This window comes from Citrus sinensis, chromosome 9 (assembly GCF_022201045.2).
Source record: "Citrus sinensis cultivar Valencia sweet orange chromosome 9, DVS_A1.0, whole genome shotgun sequence".
In the NCBI taxonomy this organism is placed as follows: domain Eukaryota; kingdom Viridiplantae; phylum Streptophyta; class Magnoliopsida; order Sapindales; family Rutaceae; genus Citrus; species Citrus sinensis.
In genome coordinates this window covers 29,073,589-29,095,247 of record NC_068564.1, presented here as the reverse complement: position 1 = coordinate 29,095,247, position 21,659 = coordinate 29,073,589, and the positions used below count along the sequence as shown (strand labels likewise).

The window sequence follows — 21,659 nt, the reverse complement described above, 5'->3', positions numbered from 1 at the left end:
ATCTAGTGTGGCAGAGAAAAATACAACGAAGGAAATATGGGATACTCTCACAAAATTGTATGAGGCCAAGTCACTACACAACAAATCTTCTTGAAGAGGAAACTTTATACTCTTCGAATGGCGGAATCTACAATGGTGACCGACCACATCAACACCTTGAAGACTCTATTTTCACAACTCACAACGTTGGGTCATAATATAGAGGAAAATGAACGTGCAGAGCTTCTACTTCAAAGTCTACCAGATTCGTATGATCAACTCATCATCAACCTGATAAACAACAATCTAGTGGAGAGTCTAGTTTTCGACGATGTTGCAGCCTCTGTATTAAATGAGGAGAGCAGGCGGAAAAATAATGAAAACAGACAAGCAAGTTCGTAGCAAGCGGAGGCGTTATCGGTGACGAGAGGGAAATCAACGGAACGTGGCCCCAGTGGGAGTCAAAATCATGGTAGATCAAAATCCAGAAGTAAGAAGAATGTTAAATGCTACAACTGTGGCAAGAAAGGGCGCGTCAAAAAAGAGTGTTGGAGTAACCAGAAGAGAAAAGAGGGCAAAGAACCTGAGTCATCAAATGCTCAGGGTTGTGTAGCAAATACCTCCGATGATGGCGAAATTCTCTATAGCGAGGCAACAACGGTTTCAAAAGGCAGAAAACGACTATATGATGTCTGGCTTATAGACTCAGGAGCTACCTGGGACATGACATCTCGGAGAGAATAGTTCCACACATATGAACCTATCTTAGGAGGATCTGTATATATGGGAGTTGATCATGCATTGGAGATCGCTGGTATTGGTACTATCAAAATAAAAATGTTTGATGGTACAATTCGCACAATTAGGGAGGTACGACATGTCAACGACCTGAAAAAAATCTATTATCTTTGGGACAAATGGATAGTCATGGGTACAAAACTCATGTGGAGAATGGAATTATTAAGATCATTAAAGGCGTGCTTGTATTGATAAAGGCAGAAAAGATCGGTGCTAATTTATTCATGCTTAAAGGAGAAACACTGCAGGAGGCTGATGCGTGTGTCACATCAAATGGAAAAGAGTCAACAATGATATGACATCTCAAACTTGGCCACATGTCATAACAAGGTTTGAAGATTCTCTCTGAGTGAAAATTGCTTCCAGGGCTCAAATCGGTAAGTTTACCTTTTTGCGAGCATTGTGTTATAAGTAAGCAGCATAGATTAAAATTCAATAGATCTATTGCTAGAATTAAATGCATTCTAGACTTGATTCATTCTGATGTTTGGGAATCACCGGATATATCCATGGGAGGTGCAAAGTACATGGTGACTTTCATTGATGATTATTCCAGAAGATGTTGGGTGTATCCAATTAAGAAAAAGTCAGATGTATTTCCAGTGTTTAAAGAATACAAAGCGTGGGTGGAACTTGAATCTGGTAAAAAGATCATGTGCTTAAGGACAGATAATGGTGGAGAGTATACAGACGGCGAGTTTCTTGCTTTCTGTAAGCAAGAAGGTATTCAGAAGCAGTTCACGATGGCATACACTCCTCAACAAAATGGAGTGGCAGAGCGAATGAACAGAACTCTTACAGAAAGAATAAGAGCTATGTTGAAGACTGCTGGTTTACCCAATTCATTCTGGGCAGAAGCTGCCAAAACTGCCTGTTATATAGTAAATCAATCGCCATCTACAGCTATTGGGCTAAAGACAGCGATGGAGATGTGGACTGGAAAGCCAGCTTATTATTCCTACCTATATGTATTTGGATGTCGTGTGTACGTGATGTACAATGCCCAAGAAAGAACAAAGCTAGATGCAAAATCTAGAAGATGTATCTTCTTGGGGTATGCTAATAGAGTAAAAGGGTATCATCTGTGGGACCTCACTGCCTACAAGATCGTCATCAGCAGATATGTTATTTTTATAGAAGATCAATTGCAAAGGAGAGATGAGAATGATAGCAGGGTAAAAGAAAAGTCAGAGACTATACCGGTATATGTGGAAAATAATCCAAAAGATTCAGATTCTTCTGAAGCAGCACTAGAGCACGAAGAACAAGAACCAGTCGAGTCCGAGGCTCCAGAAGTTCGTCGGTCAACTCGTGAGAGACGACCGCCAACATAGCACTTGGAGTATGTCACAGAGATCAATGTTGCGTATTGTCTTCTAATAGAGGATGAAAAACCATCAACTTTCCGTGAAGCTTTAGAAAGCTCAGATATTACTTTGTTGATGACAGCAATACAAGAAGAAATTGAAGCTCTACACAAGAACAAGACATGGGAACTTGTACCACTACCACGTGGAAAAAAAGCCATTGGAAACAAATGGGTCTACAAGATCAAACGTGATGGCAATGACCAAGTGGAGCGGTATCGTGCGAGATTGGTGGTGAAAGGATATGCTCAGAAAGAAGGTATTAACTTCAACGAGATATTTTCGTCGGTAGTTCGATTCACAACAGTCAGAGTAGTCTTGGCGATGTGTGCTACATTTGACTTACATCTAAAGCAGTTAGAAGTGAAAACTACATTTCTTCATAGAGAACTTGAAGAAGAAATATATATGCTCCAACCAGAAGGTTTTGCAGAAGCAGGAAATTAGAACTTGGTTTGCAAGTTGAACAAATCTCTATACGGTCTCAAATAGGTGCCGAGGTGTTGGTATAAGAGATTTGATTCCTTCATCATAAGCCTTGGATACAACAGACTTAGGTCAGACTATTGTGCATATTACAAGAGGTTTAAAGATAATGATTTCATTATTTTGCTGTTGTACGTGGATGACATGTTGGTAGCAGGCCCCAACAAAGATCGAGTCCAAGAATTGAAGGTACAGTTGGCTAGAGAGTTTGAAATGAAGGACTTGAGACCAGCAAATAAGATTCTAGGGATGCAAATTCACCGAGACAGAAATAACAGGAAGATTTGGCTTTCGCAGAAGAATTATTTGAAGAAAATCTTGCGGCGCTTCAACATCCAAGATTGTAAGTCAATTTCTACCCCACTTCCTGTTAATTTCAAATTATCCTCAAGTATGTATCCTAGCAATGAAGCAGAGAGGAAGGAGATGTCTCAAGTACCGTATGCATCAGCAGTGGGAAGTTTGATGTTCGCTATGATATGTACTAGACCGGACATTGCACAAGTAGTGGGAGCAGTCAGTCGATACATGGCGAATCCTGGTGGAGAGCATTGGATAGCTATGAAGAGAATTCTGAGATACATCAAAGGAACCTCAGATGTTGCATTATGTAATGGAGGATAAGAGTTTACTGTTAGGGGCTTTGTGGATTCAGATTTTGCAGGAGACCTTGATAAAAGGAAATCTACTACTGGTTATGTGTTTGTACTTGCGGGAGCAGTTGTAAGTTGGGTTTCGAAATTGCAGACCGTGGTGGCTTTATCTACAACAGAAGCAGAATACATAGCAGCTACACAATCTTGCAAGGAAGCTATTTGGATACAAAGATTATTGGAGGAGCTCGGGCACAAACAAGAGAAAATTTCTGTGTTTTATGACAGTCAAAGTGCCTTGCATATTGCAAGGAATCCAGCTTTTCATTCCAGGGCAAGGCACATAGGAGTTCAGTATCACTTCATTCGAGAAGTAGTGGAAGACGGAAGTGTGGATTTGCAGAAAATCCATACCAAGGAGAACCTAGCAGATGTTTTGACCAAGCTGATCAATGCTGACAAGTTTATCTGGAGTAGATCCTCTTGTGGTCTAGCAGAAACGTAGGCAACATGATTATGGCGAAGCAGAAAGGATGGTGTGGAGATTGATTATTTTTCAATCTAATCTCCAAGTGGGAGAATCCACCACTTTTCCTTGCTTTGAATGCGGTATGCGGTTGTTGCTGCATTCTTTGAATCAACAAAAACAAAAAAAAGAAGGATTTGGTGCCGACCAAAGAAAAAAAAAAGAGAGAGAAGAAAAAAAGAGATGCCGGGCCGAAGAAGGAAAAGAAAAAAAATTTAAATAATTGATGAATAGTGCCAAAACTTGCTCTATAAATATAAACGAAGAGAATGAGCAAATTCATTCTATCGAGAGAGAAGCATTTCCTTCCTTTAGAGTTGAGAGTATTAAGAGTTTAATAAACTCTTGAGTGATTAGTGTTCTGAGAGTTTGGGTATATTAAGATTTTGGGAAGTGAGCTAAAATACTACAATACTTGTAACTTCTTTTTACTAGTAAAATATTTCCTTCTGTCTTCGCCCGTGGACGTAGGTTAAAAGCCGAACCACTTAATTTCTGGTGTCCATTTTTTGTGCTTATTCTTTATTTTTCTTCTAATTTTATTTTAGCTGCAGTCCTGCTTCACCCACCAATTTACTAACACAGCAGTTACAATTTCTTATATATGTTGCCTTTAACTCATATCCTTATTCTGAAATATGTTTTTATAATCATGTTTTAAGTCGGCCAATATACAACTGTGATGCTTAGTGCGAAACCTTGATAATGGAGTTAAAAATTTTGTATCTTATCATTTAAGGCCCACAAGTTTATTAACCAATAATTAATAAAGGGGCAGGGGTAAGGACGAAGGACTCCGTGTATTGAATATCATAAGGCTGAAGGAAAAGATGTATGTATGAAAATTGCTTTTATTGTGAAGAGACTCGACATTGTTTCGGCTCTCATTTATCCATGACATGAAAAAATAAAGAAAAAGAAATTTCTAGCTTTAATTCACGCAAAAACTAACACTTTGATCTAACATATAGATTATAAGGAGTGAGTCTCCGCAGGACCATTTATTGAGCAACTTAAAGAAATTTCAAAAAGCAAAATTACTAATTCAATCGCAATCATCTGTAATTTTCTAACTTGAGAGTCACCCATTTTTTAAAAATAAAATTTCTGTTTTATTTGATTGTAAATTTAGAGTCACCTACGCTTTCTTTATAAGTTTTTTTTTTTCTGTATTCTTTACCTTTAACACTAACTACTGCCACTTATTTTTTTCCCCCTAAGAATAGTAGAATGGCTTAGTAAGTTGAATTCCCCAAACCTAAAGCCCAATTATAGACTTTCTCTGTTTTACAAAATGCAATCCAGATAGATTTTATTCTCAAATTATTATATTTGATGATTGTGACTGTATCCAATCCAAAAACAACGTATGTTAACTTAAAATAATTAGACAACGCAAATATAATTGAGTAAATTTGTTTTAAATAAGTGATTGTTTGAAAATTTATTAACCACAATCTTAAATATGCATTTAATTTGTAGAATAACGGTTTCACATACGTGTCCAGTTCACTTCTTAAATAAAATAAATAAATCCAATGAAAGTTGTAGACTAATCCAGATAGATGTCGCAAAATAATAAGCACAATTATGCAAATGAAGAGGAAATTAAACTTGAGAATATGAAAATGCATGTGATACAATTTTTTGTTAAGTTATTATGACGAAGACAATAAGCTACAGATTAAAACTAAGGCAAATGCATCATTCCACACAAATTAACCACATACCAATGGTAACCACATTGGCACACAGTTTTTATTATTAAACATTAAATATTATATGATGACGATTCCTTGCAATAAATAGTACTACAACATTTCTAAAATCATAATCTCAGTCTTAAATATATAGAAATACACTCACACTCACAGCAGCAACCACTCACATAAGCATGTATTAGATGATAACACTGATAATGATTACTCAAACTAAAAGCATATCAATAATAGCATTGCCACCACAATCCGATCCAGTATATGATCGATGAACTCATCAATGAATTCACTGGAAGGAAGATATGTATACGCCATCTGTCCATGGTAACAAAAATATGATGGAAATTACTATAAAAACCATTAATACCTAATTATTATATGATTCTAAATATATGTTAGGGCAGGGCTAGGGGCCATAGTTAGAAACTGGAAAGGAGAGATAATGGTGGCACGAATCCAGAGTACAGACTTTCATGGGGATGTTGAATATGCTGAAACTGAAGCTATATATTTTGGAATTAAAATGGCAATAGATGCTTGATTGGTGCCGCTAATGGTAGAATCAAACTCAAAGACTGTGTCAGCTTGGCTAATGGTAGAAGCTTGAAAGAAATATCTTGGTTAATTGGTGAGATTAAAGGTTGTATGGGTGTAAAAAAGAGCTTCAAAATCAATCATGTATTGAGAAGCAGTAATACAACCGCTCATAGATTAGCTAAATATGCTGTTAGTAATCCGAGCGATGTAATTTGGTTGGAGGAAATTCCAACTCATGTAAGTCTTTTCCTTTCAAGTGATTAATAGAAGTTATTTCGTTTCAAAAAAAAAAAAAGTTAAAGCTTCATTAAGAAAGCAAGATATTATTTATTCAACTCATTCTCAACTAATAAGGTCATATTTATGGTTCTATTTTTTTTGGTTTTTTTTTTTAATTTTTAGCGAATTTGAATGAACTGCATACACCAACAGGAAAACTCTCATCGCATCTGCTCCCATCTGCCCCCTTATTTTGATAACGAGGATAATGCCACAGGTAAAATGGAACTTTTTCCACCAAACACAGCCCAAATCCCACACCTAGCATCTCTATCTCCCACCTATTGAATGGATAAGCAGTTTTGTGGGTTACATGAATTTCCCTATTCTCCTTCAACATGTTCGTTGCACTTTTCAAGAATCCCCTTACCAACTCTTGGTGACGCCTGTAAACCAAAAGAAAAATATACATTGATATTCGCCATTGTATTGTTTTGAATCGATTAATTGTACTCCTTTCAATCAATTGATGATTGCAGATTCAGTTTAGATTAGCTTACTGAATAAGGAACAAGTCATGCTCCTGATAATTGAAATGGAAACCGGCATGGGGAAAGTTGAAGACTATCCTATCGAAAGATTTCGAGTAAAGCATCGGGTGTTGGCTCATTGTATGGGCGTCGACTTCATGCAAAATGGTACATCCACTCTCCTCCAGTTCTTTCAAGTTCGAGGCCGCTCTTGAATATTTTGCCATTAGAAGCTCTACAATTCAAAATTGTAGAGGTTAATTAGAACTATTAATTAAACTTCAGTGCTGATCTAATACTAGTTCGTGCTGGTTTTTACAAGGTTATGGTTGGTAGTTGCTAGATAATAATAAATATGAGATTAAGTCTTATTTACGCATTGTTATAAATTTGCATGCACATGTGGTTCAAAATCTTTAAAAGATCAGTCACCACTAGATTCAACATTATTGTAATTAGAAAAGTGTTTGTACCTTTGGAGTCAAGTGAAGTGGCACCCATATTGTCAGCTGAGCCAAAAGATTTGGCTAAACAAGCAGCAAAAGAGAAATCTCCCTCGCCCACCAAAAGAATTTTGTCATAATGCTGTATCCCTTTCTCACTTTCTCCTAATTCATTATCCAATTTAAAAATTTCCCCCATATTTTGGTTCCTAGAAATTTTCTTTTACATTTCTTTTATCGGTATATAAATAGACATGAGAACTTGTACTATATATACACATGAGAAGACCCTTCCTAAAAGAAAAATCTTCAGTGTGCATGTGTGTGTGAGCTTTGAGGGGTCTCCTAGATTTCTTCCTCTCTTAATAAATTTTACAGTTGTTTATATTCATCTAGATTCATTGTAATGTACTCTACACCATTAATGATGAACAATTATTATCACTTATATATCTAGGGTAAAGTACCCCAGATTATTGGAGAAGATAAAATGCCAAGCATATTTAAAGTAAAGTAATCTGCAAAGCAACGAGTAGGTAGTTTCAACGACGGATGTAAGACAAGTCGTCTATATCTTGACGAAGGAAACGTTAAGTCGTCCCAACGAAAGGACCGGGATTGAACTCTCGCACATACAATTGATATTAATTAAATGCAATATACAATAATCATTCTTATTTAATGTTCCATAGGAAATTTGTGGAAAATCTTCTCACAAAAAATACTCAAGGAATAAACAATTTAAACTGCAGAAAAAAAAGGTTTGATAAAACTAATCAACCTTAATCAATATTTCTCTTTAAAAATTCTAAGTAAAAAAATTGGAGAGAACATAATCCATCGCACCAAAATACATATGTTAACCAAAACCAATACCTTCTAATTGCCGCATAATATTGCAAAAACTAGTACTTGCCAGCAGCAACCGGCTAATAGTAGTATGGGTAATAGGGCTGGTGATGATGCCAATGTGTTGGTGAAGGATCAATATTCCTATTATAATAATCCATTCTCCCATATGGCAAATAAGATCCATAGCCACCATAATAATAATTATAACCATAAGGTCCATAATTATTGCCATGAGTCATCCAGAACTTGTTCATAGAGTAATTATTGTCTGCCGGAAATTTGACGAATCAATACATGAATCCCTGCTTTTCCAAGCATATCAACAATCTGGTACGGGTGAGTTTTACCAGATACATGCACCGTTCCATCCCAGTCTATGTAGTAGGATAATCCTAAACGCAGACAATAATTAAATAAATTATACGAACGAAAAAATTAATATACATCAAGTCTAAAATTAATAAATTGAAAATATAAGTACCTCCAATGTTTGCCAGTTCTCATCTCAGCATCCAATTCCATCCAGGAAATGGGGTAGCCACCTTCAGAGCACAAGTCTGCAAGATTGCAATCTGAAAAAAATGAATAACCCCAAATTAAAGAACCAAAATGAACGATCGGAATGAGACACCAACGATATTAAAGCCCAAAAAGTAATCGGAGAAAAAATAGAAATAAAAATTACGACCGTGTATTTATTGTCCATTGTCCGCTAATGAATTTACTGAGATTTCTGAAACCTTTGCGATTACTTGAAAGATTTTGGGGAAAAAGGAGTGGCGAATTATTCTTTTTGGAAGGAAAGAAAATGAGGAATTAACTAAGGATGAAAGATTTTGTTAATAATTTTTTTTTTTACTGAAGAAACTATGATGCTTTTGATAAATTAAGGAAAGTTTAGATATTTTCATTATGTTAATATTTGCAATTTGAGTCTTTAGTAAATATTGGATGGTTAGAAGCACTGAAGTTTTACTGCTGAAAGATATTGATCTTTACCATGGTTTTAAAATTTAAAATACATCCTTTAGAGAACCCTGAAAAATTAGAGAATCCTGAAAAGCTGCATATAAATACTTTAGTGATTAATTGTAAGTGTAAACCAAAAGAATTAGAAGGAAAAAAGAAACAAATTTTATGGATAATGGACATCAGAATTCAACAAGAAAAGATTAAATTCGCGAGCGAGATCCACTATCATTTTCATTAGAAAAACTGAAGCAAAATAGAAACTCAATTCGAGAAAACAGGGGATGCAGTGACAGAGGAGTGCAGAGAAGAAAATAACCAGACCAATTGTTGTGAGATCTGGTAGCTACTGTCTTCCTTCCACGTCTCTTAATTATCAAAGAGGCTACGTAAGATATATAAATAACAAATTTTAGCAACCTAATAGGCTTAAACATGACAAAATAACTCTGACAGATTTGCAAACGAAGAGGAAACTGGAAAGCTGGATAATCTCATAATTATTCACTTGTCACACCGAAGAAGGCAACATATGGCCATAAGCACACAGTTTTTAGTCTTGCACAGTGAATTGGATGACAATTAATCCTTGCAATAATACTACAGCATCACTAAAATTATTACAAGAAGGAACTCACAGCAGCTAGCAACGGCTCAAACAGAATATGTTAACGATTACTGAAAGCATATTATACATTCACTACCATGACTGATCCTGTTTTCTTCATGGGGAAGAAGAACTCATCAGCGTACATTCATACCAATTTTATTATAAACGTCCGCCTTTCAGATAAAACCCTGATCTTGGTTGATAGAAGACCACCAACGGCAACAAAGTTTAATATCGTTGGTGTTTCATTCCTCTATGAAGAAGGAACCAACGCGAGAGTCACGTGGGACAATATTTCTGAATCCTTGCTCCACAGTCGTGAAGCTATAGTTTTGTGCTCTCCTCTGTATGTTGGCAAGTGATAATTTGATACCTTCAGTCTCGGAGGCAATTCCATGCAGTGGCAAGACGTCTTTTATGAGGCAACAAAGTTTTTGAAGGCGAGATATCATACCACCACCATGAGAATGTTTTGCCTCCGTCAGTATGCACTCGTCGATCATGTCTTCGATATGGTAAGCTTCCTCCCTCACTTGTTTCTCCGAAGTTTTGACACCCTGGTCACTTTACCATTTAACACTTACAACCCCCACTTTTTTCTCTTTCCTTGAGAGTAGGAGAATGCTATCGTTTAGTGGGTTATAATTGCCCAATTATAGTTTTTCTTTGTGTTGCAATAAGTCCGCAATGGTGATGGATTTTATTCTCAAATTATGTTTGATAATCAATTGTTTGATGACTGTTAGTGTATTGAGTTCAAAAAGACAACCCAAATCGGTTATATATGTTTAATTAAAATAATTTGACAACTCAGATATAATTGAGTAATTTTTTTTTAAATAAGCGATTGTTTGAAAATTATAATTAACCACAATCCAAAACGTGCATCTAATTTTGTAAAAAAGCGATTTCACTTGCATTTTCAGTTCACTTCTTAAATAAAATAAATAACTATTGTAGAATAATCCAAATAGATTTCCCAATATAATAAGCACAATTATGCAAATGAAGAGGAAATTAAGCTTGATAATACGGTAATGCATGTGATACAATTTTTTACTAAGTTTTTATGAAGAAGACAATAAGCTACAGATTAAAATTAAGGCAAATACATCATTCCACACAAATTAACGACATACCAACGATAACGGCATTGGCACATAGTTTTTATTATTAAACACTGAATATGATATGATGATACTTCCTTGCAGTAGTACTACAACATTTTTAAAATTATAATCTTCGTCTTAGATAGCACACTTACATTGACAGCAGCAATCACTCACATAAGCATGTGTTATATAACAACACTGATAATAATTACTCAAACTCAAAGCATGTCAATAGTAGCATTACCACCACAATCTGATCCAGTATGTGATCCGTAAGGAAGATATACATACTCCATCTGTTCATGGTAACAAAAAATATAATGGAAATTACTATCAAAACATTAATACCTAATCATTATATGATTCTAACTATATATTTGACTAGAAAAAGATTTACTGACCTACTGCATTTATTTATTTAACATACTCAAATTCCAGGGAAAAAGGAATTTTCTTGGTGAATTTTTATTTGAATTATATATAGTTAAATTGTTTGTCAAATTAAAAATAAGAAAAGATTTTTTTTAAAGTAATTAGAAAATAATCCAAATACGTAGGAGAGTGGCAGACCTGTTTACTTATTTCATAGATGTGCATGACTGCTCCCTGCTTGAGTCCTCTTCTTCAGCAGATTTGCTCGACATATTCAGGAGACAGAGATGAGAGAATATCTTTTCGATAATAAAACCATTTCCCGCATTTCACAAAAATGACAAGGACATCTGGTATATGCTCAGTAACCTTCCCCCAGTTCTCGTCTTTTGTCATGTAATAAACTTGTTTAACCATACCAACAAATGCAAGTTGCTTAAGGTTTTTAAGATGTTCAATTCCAATAGGAATCTCCATCAACAGCGGGAAAGGCCCAATGCCCAGTTCTCTAATGTCAGGCATCGCACCTTTCTCTATTATAACCGATTTCACGGCGACGAAGTCAAAGAGAGTCAATATTTGGAGTTTTGGAAACCAACCTGCTTCAAAGTGAAAAAGCTTGTAGTTGTATGTCCCCCCGAGTCTAAGTTCCAATAAATTAGGCAAGGCGTGAGGGACTCTGAGTGGATCCTCAGTCAATCCCGACAAGTCCAAACCCAGTCTGATTACATTTTTTAGTTTAAAAATCCAATCCGGCAGTTTCTTCATATTCCCCGTCAAGTAGAGACGTTGCAGATATTGAGGAGGACTACTCAAAGATTGCAAGTCAAGTATTTCATCTTTGCTTGCCATTAATACTGTTAAAGACTCTAGGTTTTCCAAATTTGCAATCAAAGCACACACATCCTTGCCATTTCCATTTTTGGGCCTAAGAGCATCACCAAAAGACTCTTCAAATAAGATTTTATTATTTATTTGAAGAGCCACATCAACATTTAAGGCTCCAAAAGACACTTCAATTAAGATTCTTCAAATAAGAAATGATCCTCTCTCTTCAAATTTGAAGAGTTACTTTCTCCCTCTTCAATTTATATTTTATTACTTTTTGTTGAAGAAAAAGAGAAAGGTGCTTTAATTACTATTGACTTTTTCTTTAAAAAAAATAGTTATTTAATTAAAATAATATTAACTCATTTCTATTTGAAGAGTCTTTTGGAGAACAATATCTTTTTTCACTCATCTATTTGCCACATAGGTAAGCAAATGAATATTTGAAGAGTAAAATTTATAGAGCCTTTTGGAGATGCTCTAAGAGCATCTCCAAAAGTCTCTATAAATTTTACTCTTCAAATACTTATTTGCTTACCTATGTTGCAAATAAAAGGGTAAAAAAATATGATATTCTCCAAAAAACTCTTCAAATAAAAATAAATTAATATTATTTTAATCAAATAATTATTTTTTTAAAGGAAAAGTCAATAGCAATTAAAGCACTCCTCTCTCTCTCTTTAATGAAAAGTAATAAAATACAAATTGAAGAGAGAGAAATCAACTCTCCAAATTTGAAGAGAGAGAATCAATTCTTATTTGAAGAATTTTAATTGAAGTGCCTTTTGGAACTTTAAATATTAATGTGGCCCTTTAAATAAGTAATAAAATCTTATTTGAAGAGCTTTTTGGTGATGCTCTGGGCCTAATGCCCAACTTTCTTAACTGTCTTAGCTTCATAAGCTCTTTAAGCACTTGAGAGTCAGCTTCTATAATAGACAACTTCTGCAGATCCATTAGCGACCCAAGGCCCCGGTGTACTTTGGCTACTGCTGCCCCTACTATACTAAAACCTGAGGTATAATGATACTGATACACCATTAGATAACGCAACTTTTTAAGATTCCTGATCTCTACTGGTAGTTCTTTCACCAAACTATTTTTCAGATCCAAAATCTCTAAACCGAGAAGATTTCCAACGGAATTGGGAATTATATATGCAAGAGTCATCCAAATCCCAGATGCCTTAAAATCAAAGCTGGGTTTTCGCTTTCAACTTGTATCTAAATCTAAACCAGACTATAATTTCTTCATCAGCAATTTAGCAATTCCCCTTTGGAAACTATGATTTTCAATTAAGTTTCAATCTTATCCATGAAATCTTCATAAGCATGAGTTGCTAATCCCCGTATTAACATCAAACGATGACAGTGAATAGCTGGATCATTGCAAAAGAAATGAAAATTTCATATTAGTAAGCAATACAGAAGAAACACAAAATTTCTACAAGGAACTGTATTTTAAAGCAGCTCATTGAATAAGTTGATTGTTGTCTTCCTTTCCAGAAAAGCCAGCATGGGGGAATTTGAAGATAATTCTATCAACGATCCGCTCTCTCAATTTAGGATGACGCCTCATTTCAGTTGCATCAACTCCATGGATAAGGGATGCTCCCAGCTTCTTAATTTAGAGTGTCCAAGTTTGACTCTACCTTCTTGAATTTCTAAGTGACAGTTTCTAATCCATCCAAAGATGGTTTATATTAACTTCCAAATAAACCAGATGTCACTGTTAAGGTAGCTCATAACGTGTACAAGTAGTCAGCTCAAGGTTAGCACGTGAGAGAATTTGCTGAGCTAAAGTTAGTTAAGTAAGCAATGCCAGCTCAGCAAATTTAGTTAAGGCTTACTGAGATTTTATTCTGATTAGTTTTCTTTTCCGTTAACAATGTATAAAAGGTGTGTTTTGTAGTCATTTGATGATTGAGAAAAGAAGAAATAAAATCCAGAATATTCTCTGAAATTTTCTCAGTAAAACAGAGTAAACTTTCTTAGTAACCAAACAGCACAGATCAGTAGAGTTTTCGTTTTCTTTCATGGTATCAGAGCCAAACAGTAACCAGCAAACAATGATGAGAAATCCAGCAATCAATAATATAAATCAACACACTCAAATCAATTTCTCTTTCATGAATCCAATTAAACTAGATCGATCAAACTATCTGCTCTGGCGTTCACAAGTTCTGGCTTCGATCAGAGGTAATCGACTAGAAGACTTCATAACTGGAAAATCAGCACCTGAGGAAAATATTTTGTTAGCTGGAGTTGATGGATCTACACAACAAATTGAGAATCCTGAGTATCAGACTTGGAGATCACATGATCAAATTCTTCTTGGTTGGCTGCTGTCAACATTAAGTGAAGGTATCCTTAGTCTTGTTATTAACTGTGAAAGTTCATCTGGTGTATGGAAAACGTTAGAAAAGAAGTTTGGAGTTCAATCTGAAACTCGAGTTCTTCAGCTCAGATATGAACTAAACACTCTTAAAAAAGAATCTCTTAGTATTGAAAATTATTGTGTTAAAATGAAAGCAATAGCTGATAAGCTTGCTAGTGCTGGTAGCTCAATAACAGAAAATGATCTAATGTTAACCATACTCAATGGATTAGGATCAGGATACCGTGATATTGCTACCTTCATAACTGGTTCATGTATGGAATTTGATGATGCTTATGCGTTATTGCTTACTCATGAAACTAGGTTGGAACAAGATCAAGATGATAAGAGTATGTTCAATGCTAACTATGCATATACTAATGCATATACTAATGCATTTCATCATAAGGTTTATTATGCACAGCCTAGAGGAAATTTTTGGAGAGGAGGTTATTATGGTGGTAGGAATGTCTTCTTTGGTAGAGGGAATATGAATTTTTCTCCAAGAATGTTTAATGGAGGTTTTAGAGGTGGCTTTGGTAGAGGATATCCTATTGGTAATTCTTTTAATGGTAATAATTCTTTAGCATCAAAGAGTTCACCATCTGTTATCAAGAATGGATCACAGGGAGTTTTCAGTAACAATTCAGGGGACTTAGTATGTCAGATTTGTTTCAAATATGGTAATACTGCTGATATCTGTTGACACAGATTTGTTGAAGATTATGTGCCAATGCTAAGGGGTTTTGGAAAAGGAAAAGCACCAAGAGCAACATATCTGTCAAATTTTGATGGTTCTGTTTCAAATCCAAACTTTGAAGATTATGAGAATTTCAACTATATGTCTTCAGCTTATAATCCTATGTCTGGCAGTAGCTATTATCCTGGTTTTGATGCTTGTACTCCTGGAGCAGCATTTATGGCTAACTTTGAAGGAGTTGCTGATGATGGATGGTACTTGGATATGGGGGAAACTCACCATCTGACCAACAAAATGGAGAACTTGCATATTAGTGAGGAGTTTAAAGGTACTGATCAACTCATAATTGGTAATGGTGAAGGTTTGTCTATCACTCATGTTGGTTTTGCATTTCTGTCACAAAGAGCATCATATTACTTATCTGCACATTCCAGAATAGCACTTAAGGATATATTACTTGTTCCAACAATTACCAAAAATCTACTAAGCATTTCTAAACTGACATCTGATAACCCTATAACTGTTGAATTTTGTGGGAATGTTTGTTTTGTGAAGGACATGAAGGGACAAGTTCTGCTGCAGGGACTTGCTGAAAAAGGTCTATACAAGCTGTTGCTGAGTTCTAATCCTTCTTCTTCATTTTCTTCATCTCATCTTTGTCATACTCAACTAAATAAACCTGTCTCAATGTTGTGTAGCTTTCGAAGCTTTGATAGTCCTTCTAAAGCTTGTTATCATTTTGTTTCCAATAAATGCAAAAACAATTCTGATGTAATGACATTGTTACATAGAAAATTTGGTCATCCAAGTTCAATGATTCTGATGCATTTAGCTAAGTCTTGCAAGCAATTAAAAATCTCTCAAAAAGATATTATGTCTTGTACAAATTCTTTGTGTGAGGCATGTCAGTTAGGCAAAGTTCACAGGCAAAGCTTTCCAGCAACTGAAACAAAAACAAAAGGAGTATTAGAACTGATTCATACTGATTTGTGGGGACCTTCACCTACTGTATCTAGAAATGGATACAAGTATTACATTAGTTTTGTGGATGATTACACTAGGCACACCTAGATCTATCCACTTAAGCTTAAATCACAAGCATTTGAAGTTTTCAAACTGTTCAAGGCACAAGTTGAAAATCAGTTTAATACCAAGATTAAGGAATTGCAATCTGATCTGGGGGGATAGTTTAGAATATTCAGTGATTTTCTCAGTCAAAATGGAATCAAGTTTAGACATTCATGCCCTTATACTCATCACCAGAATGGTTTTGTTGAGAGGAAACACAGACACATAATTGAATTAGCATTAACACTCTTAGCTCAAGCTAATCTCCCTTTTCAGTTTTGGTGGGAAGCTGTTCATGCAGCAGCATATCATATTAATAGGTTACCAACACCTGTTCTTAAGCTTTTATCTCCTTATGAAAAGCTCTTTAAGCACAAACCAGATAATTCATTTCTTAAGTGTTTTGGTTGCCTATGTTATCCATACATGAGAGATTTTAATAAACACAAATTTGATTTTCATACCACTAAATGCATCTTCATTGGCTATAATCCTTCTTACAAGGGTTACAAGTGTTTAACAAGCTCAGGAAAAATTCATATCCTAAGGCATGTCATCTTTGATGAAAATACATTCCCTTACTCAACTAACAAAGTCTTTCATTTATCTGAAAACAGTTCCAATTTTGAAATATCAGTGTCAAACTTTTCCCAGCAACATATTTATCATCTCTCCACATTATCCTTAACTGACAGCAGCTTGGAAGATCTTCAATCAGCAAGTTCAGAAAGCAATGAACAAGTACCTTCTGTTTCTGCACACACAAATAATCTGCATCAACAAGAGCATTCTCAAACTACAATATCAGAACATTCCTCATCAATCATACCATTATCACCAACACAACAACAAACTGAATCACAACTACAAAATGAACCACAACTATCTACTTCCCAGCACATAAATCAAACTCAAATCAGAAACCTTCTTTCACAATCATCACATTCAATGGTAACCAGATCAAAATTTGGAATCTTCAAGCCAAAAGTTTACATAACCACCTTAACCAACAAAGAACCCAGTACTGTTCCAGAAGCTCTAAGTGATCAGAATTGGCATCAAGCCATGAGAGATGAATATGAAGCTTTGCTTAGGAATGAAACATGGTCACTGGTACCATTTTCAGAGGCATACAAGGTTGTTGACAGTAAATGGGTGTTCAGAATCAAACAAAACACATATGGGAGTGTAGCTAAATACAAAGCCAGGTTAGTTGCAAAAGGTTTCCAGCAAACTGAGGGTATTGACTACTTTGAGACCTTTAGTCCTGTGGTAAAGGCCTGCACAGTAAGAATTATTTTTAGTTTGGCTGTGATAAATGAGTGGAAAATAAGGCAAGTGGATGCCAATAATGCCTTCTTAAATGGAGAGTTGACAGAAGATGTTTACATGCATCAGCCAGCATGTTTCATTGATGATAAAAAATCCAGCTTTGTATGCAAGTTGAAGAAGGCCTTGTATGGCTTAAAACAAGCTCCTAGAGCTTGGTATGACAAGCTGAAAAACTGTCTAATAAGTAATTGGGGTTTCCAAAATTCCAGAGCTGATACTTATCTCTTCTTCAAAGAGATTCAAGGCTCAATAATACTTGTGCTTATATATGTGGATGATATACTTATTACAGGACCTGACAGTGGAGAATTAGAGAAGTTTATCTTAGAATTCAGTAAGACATTTGCTTTAAAGGATCTAGGAATACTATCATACTTTCTGGGGATAGAAGTCTCTTATGCTGATGATTGTATGTACCTATCTTAGAGAAAGCATATTAATGATCTCTTGTCTAAAGCTGATATGTTGGACTGTAAAGGGTGTGATACTCCTATAGTGACTGGACTGAAACTTCAAAAGGAGGTTAAAGGTTACTTAGGTCAGTATGTTGAGGATGCAACCAGTTACAGAAGCTTGGTTGGAGGCTTGCAATAGTTGGTGTTAACCAGACCAGAGATAGCCTTTGTTGTGCACAAACTCAGTCAATATGTGACAGCTCTAACATTGCAGCACATAATGGCTTGTAAACGAGTTCTAAGGTACTTAAAGGAAACCATGGATTATGGTCTAAAATTTTCAGCTGGTGGGAAAATGGAAATAAAAGGTTTTACAGATGCAGATTAGGCATGCAATATTGATGACAGAAAATCTATAGGTGCCTACTTGATGGGTGTCGAAGCCAACAAAAATAAATTCCTACTCTAAATAAATTGTGTATAGTGATTGAGCAGGGTCGTGTCCACAGAGATCGGTAATTATTTAAATCCTTTTGAAACGTAAAACGTAAAATGGGGGAATTGTTGACAATAATAAAAATCAAATTAAAAATAACAAGAATGCAAATTAAAGTTGTAATTCAAATTGGAGAAAGCTCTGGTTGAAGGAATTAACTCAGCTTGATTCGACTACTGATCATTGATTCAAATATAGATTATTATTACTCATGAATAGACCGGTTATAGCTACTGAGACCCTCTAATAGCCAATCTCTCCTTAACTAGTCGATAACCAAGGTACGACCGTTGGTTATTTCCCTAATCAATAGACAACCCTAGATACGATCATAGAATTTAATCAATTGACAGCCTGAAAAACCAGAGAGACCCAAATCCTAATCAACACATATGATGATTCATTTAAATTAGATTGTTTATTCTCACAACACAACTCTCTGCTATGTTATTTGTCACAAACATTAAATTCTTCATACGATGAATCCTTTAATTGACAATAGATTAAGTTGATAATTAAATAGTGGCCAATTACCTAATTAACAAACATAATCATGAAAATAATTCAGAGAATAAACAAATACCCAAAAAAGTAATAAAACAATTAAAGCACAAGAAAGATCTCACAGTAGTGATGAATCAAAGCTTCATTAACCTTTAACCAGAAAAATGGGTTTAGTTCCTCATAGAGAGAAGAGAAAAATTAGATCTAGGGTTTCTTTTTCTCCAATCCAAAAAAATCCCCCTTTCCACAATAGATTCCTCCCTTAAATACTCTCTCTCTCTTCTCTTTTAGAATTCTATTTAAAATAAAATCCTAATATCTGAAATATTAAATTCGTAATTACAAAAATAACCAAAAATACAAAACACGTTAAACTAAAAACTGCAGGTCCGCAGTTGACAGCACGCGCCCACACCTTATCAACAAAGTTCTTCTGCCGCTCATAATTTCTCCAAGGGAACAATAATCCTTAAACATCATCTTATAGCTCAATTTTATCATCAATCAATAGAATTGCACCTACAAAAGTAAAACACAAGTAAATCACTATTATTAAGTGCAAAACATTGATATTAAGGGAAGTAAATAATGCAAAACTAGTGCATAAATTGCACTCTAACACTACTGTATCTATTTTGGAAACAATCTGGTGTCATGGTCATCCAAGAAGCAGTCTGTGGTGACAAGGTCTAGTGCAGAAAGTGAATACAGAGCTTTGGCTTCTGCAAGTGCAGAAATAGCATGGATTCAATCCTTGTTCAGTGAGCTGAATATAATATGTATCTCAGTACCTATCATCTGGTGTGACAACATGAGTGCAACGAAGTTAGCTAAAAATCCAGTCTACCATTCACGTACCAAACACATTGAACTGGATATGCATTTTGTCAGAGATAAGATTTTAGCAGAGGAGCTGGAAATTCACTTCATTCCAAGTGAAGAACAAATAGCTGATGTCTTAACGAAACCTCTCACATTCATTCATTTTAATTACTTTCGAAACAAACTCAATGTGCAGCCGTGCCCTTTGAGTTTGAGGGGGGCTGTTAAGGAAGCTCATAAGGTGTACAACCAGTCGGCTCAAGGTTAGCACGTGAGAGAATTTGCTGAGCTAAAGTTAGTTAAGTAAGCAATGCCAGCTCAACAAATTTAGTTAAGGCTTACTGAGATTTTATTCTGATTAGTTTTCTTTTCCGTTAACAATGTATAAAAGGTGTGTTTTGTAGTCATTTGATGATTGAGAAAAGAAGAAATAAAATCCAGAATATTCTCTGAAATTTTCTTAGTAAAACAGAGTAAACTTTCTTAGTAACCAAACAGCACAGATCAGTAGAGTTTTCGTTTTCCTTCAGTCACAATAGATAATAATACTTTTTAATAATTTTCCTGGTAATTTTACAATTTTCTATTTTTCTTGTTCCGTAAAATTGATTATATTACCGTACCATAAGAATCAAGAGAAGAAGCGCAGATGTGAGAAGCAGAGCTAAATTTCTGAGATAAAGTAAGAGAAAAAGAGAAATATCCTTCGCCCGCTAACAGTATTTTATGTTTTGATGAATAAAGCATTATCCATTTCTCTTCTTCTTATTTCTTTCTCTTTTTTTTTTTCCGTCAAACCCATTTATTTTTCCTCTTCTCTTTCAGCAGGTTCAGCCACTGTTGCCATTAGGGGTGGGCAAAATACCCAACCCGACCCGAAAAACTTCGGGTTCGGGTCGGATCGGGTTGTTAATATAACCCGATCGGATGAAATATTGCAAACCCGATCGGGTTGTGATCGGATCGGATAAAACCCGATCCGATCCGAAAACCCGATCGGGTTACTAAAAAAAAAAAAAAATTCTATGGCCAAACACACACACACACGGCACACAGCACACCACACATAATCACACAAATCAGTGAAATCACATACTCAAAAGGTTACACTTTACAGTTTACACAAACACAAAACACACACAAACAAAAAAATCACAACACCCAACCCGTGAACCCACCCTCAAGAAGCAAGAAAACATTCTCTCCTTCCCGCAATCTGCTGCTGCCGTGTTGCGAGTCCGGCCACCTGCTGCTGCGTCAGCGATCTGCTGTTGCCGTGCTGTTGTCATGTTGCTGCCGTCTTGCGTCCAGCCATCTACTGCTGCGTCCACGATCTGCTGCCGTCGTGCTGCGTCCACGATCTGCTGCCGCTGTGCTGCGTCCAGCCATCGCGAGGAAACTGCTGCGCGTCCAGCCGTGCGCAAGCTGCTGCTGCACGCCCACCGATCTGCTGCCGAAAACCCAGCTGCCGATCTGCTGCTCCAAGGCTCAAGCTCCAACCCGACCCGAGTTTCTCCCTTAGTCCCTTATGTGTTTTGAATTTTGAAGTTTTCATGGTGTATGGTATATATGTTTTGAATTGACCCGTTTTCATCAACCCGAATTGGTTTAATTTGACCCGAATTTAATATGATCCATTTTTAATTCGAACCGATTCAATCCGAATTCAACCCAATTTTTGACCCGATCCGAATATATATCGGATCGGATCGGGTCGGGTTGTAAGTTCGGGTTGTATTCGGATCAATGTTTGCACAACCCGAATAACCCGAAACCCGATCGGATTGACCCGAACCCGACCCGAACCCGATTTTGCTCACCCCTAGTTGCCATAGTAGAAGTGAGATTGCCGAAGAGTTTGTTATACGCTTGCATGGCAAATGATCATGATGAGGACAATACTTCACCAGACTTGACCCAGGAATGTAAAATGACATAATTAGCCTTGATGTAATTACTGTCTGTGAGTCTGTCTTCTGTAGTTTGAGAAGTTTGGAAAGGTGTTTTAGGAAGAATGAAAAAAAGAT

General features: G+C 35.8%; 3 protein-coding genes across 3 annotated transcripts in view; all 3 read right to left on the bottom strand.

The window, feature by feature from the left end:
- Nucleotides 1-21,659, bottom strand: part of LOC102609562 (disease resistance protein RPM1-like) — a 141,365-nt gene that overhangs the window by 18,231 nt on the left and 101,475 nt on the right. The window lies entirely within an intron of this gene.
- LOC127899966 (uncharacterized protein At4g26485-like) lies at nucleotides 5,681-7,395 on the bottom strand. Its single transcript, XM_052434140.1, has 4 exons — nucleotides 7,227-7,395; nucleotides 6,784-6,988; nucleotides 6,429-6,669; nucleotides 5,681-5,782 (listed from the first exon to the last, which is right to left on the bottom strand). The coding sequence occupies exons 1-4, from the start codon at nucleotides 7,393-7,395 to the stop codon at nucleotides 5,681-5,683; spliced, it is 717 nt and encodes a 238-aa protein (XP_052290100.1).
- The window catches only part of LOC127899965 (disease resistance protein RPM1-like), an 86,666-nt gene continuing 75,964 nt past the window's right edge, over nucleotides 10,958-21,659 (bottom strand). The window contains exons 2-3 of the mRNA XM_052434139.1: nucleotides 11,382-11,480; nucleotides 10,958-11,035 (exon numbers count right to left, since the gene is read on the bottom strand). Of these exons, the coding sequence (XP_052290099.1) occupies nucleotides 10,958-11,035; nucleotides 11,382-11,480 (177 nt within the window). The remainder of the gene's footprint in view (nucleotides 11,036-11,381; nucleotides 11,481-21,659) is intronic.

Coding starts and splice junctions, on each gene's coding strand:
- LOC127899966 (XM_052434140.1), bottom strand. CDS start 7,395: ATGGGGGAAATTTTTAAATTGGATAATGAATTAGGAGAAAGTGAGAAA. Junction 6,989..7,226: donor CACTTCACTTGACTCCAAAG/GTACAAACACTT, acceptor TTTGAATTGTAG/AGCTTCTAATGGCAAAATAT. Junction 6,670..6,783: donor CATGACTTGTTCCTTATTCA/GTAAGCTAATCT, acceptor TTTGGTTTACAG/GCGTCACCAAGAGTTGGTAA.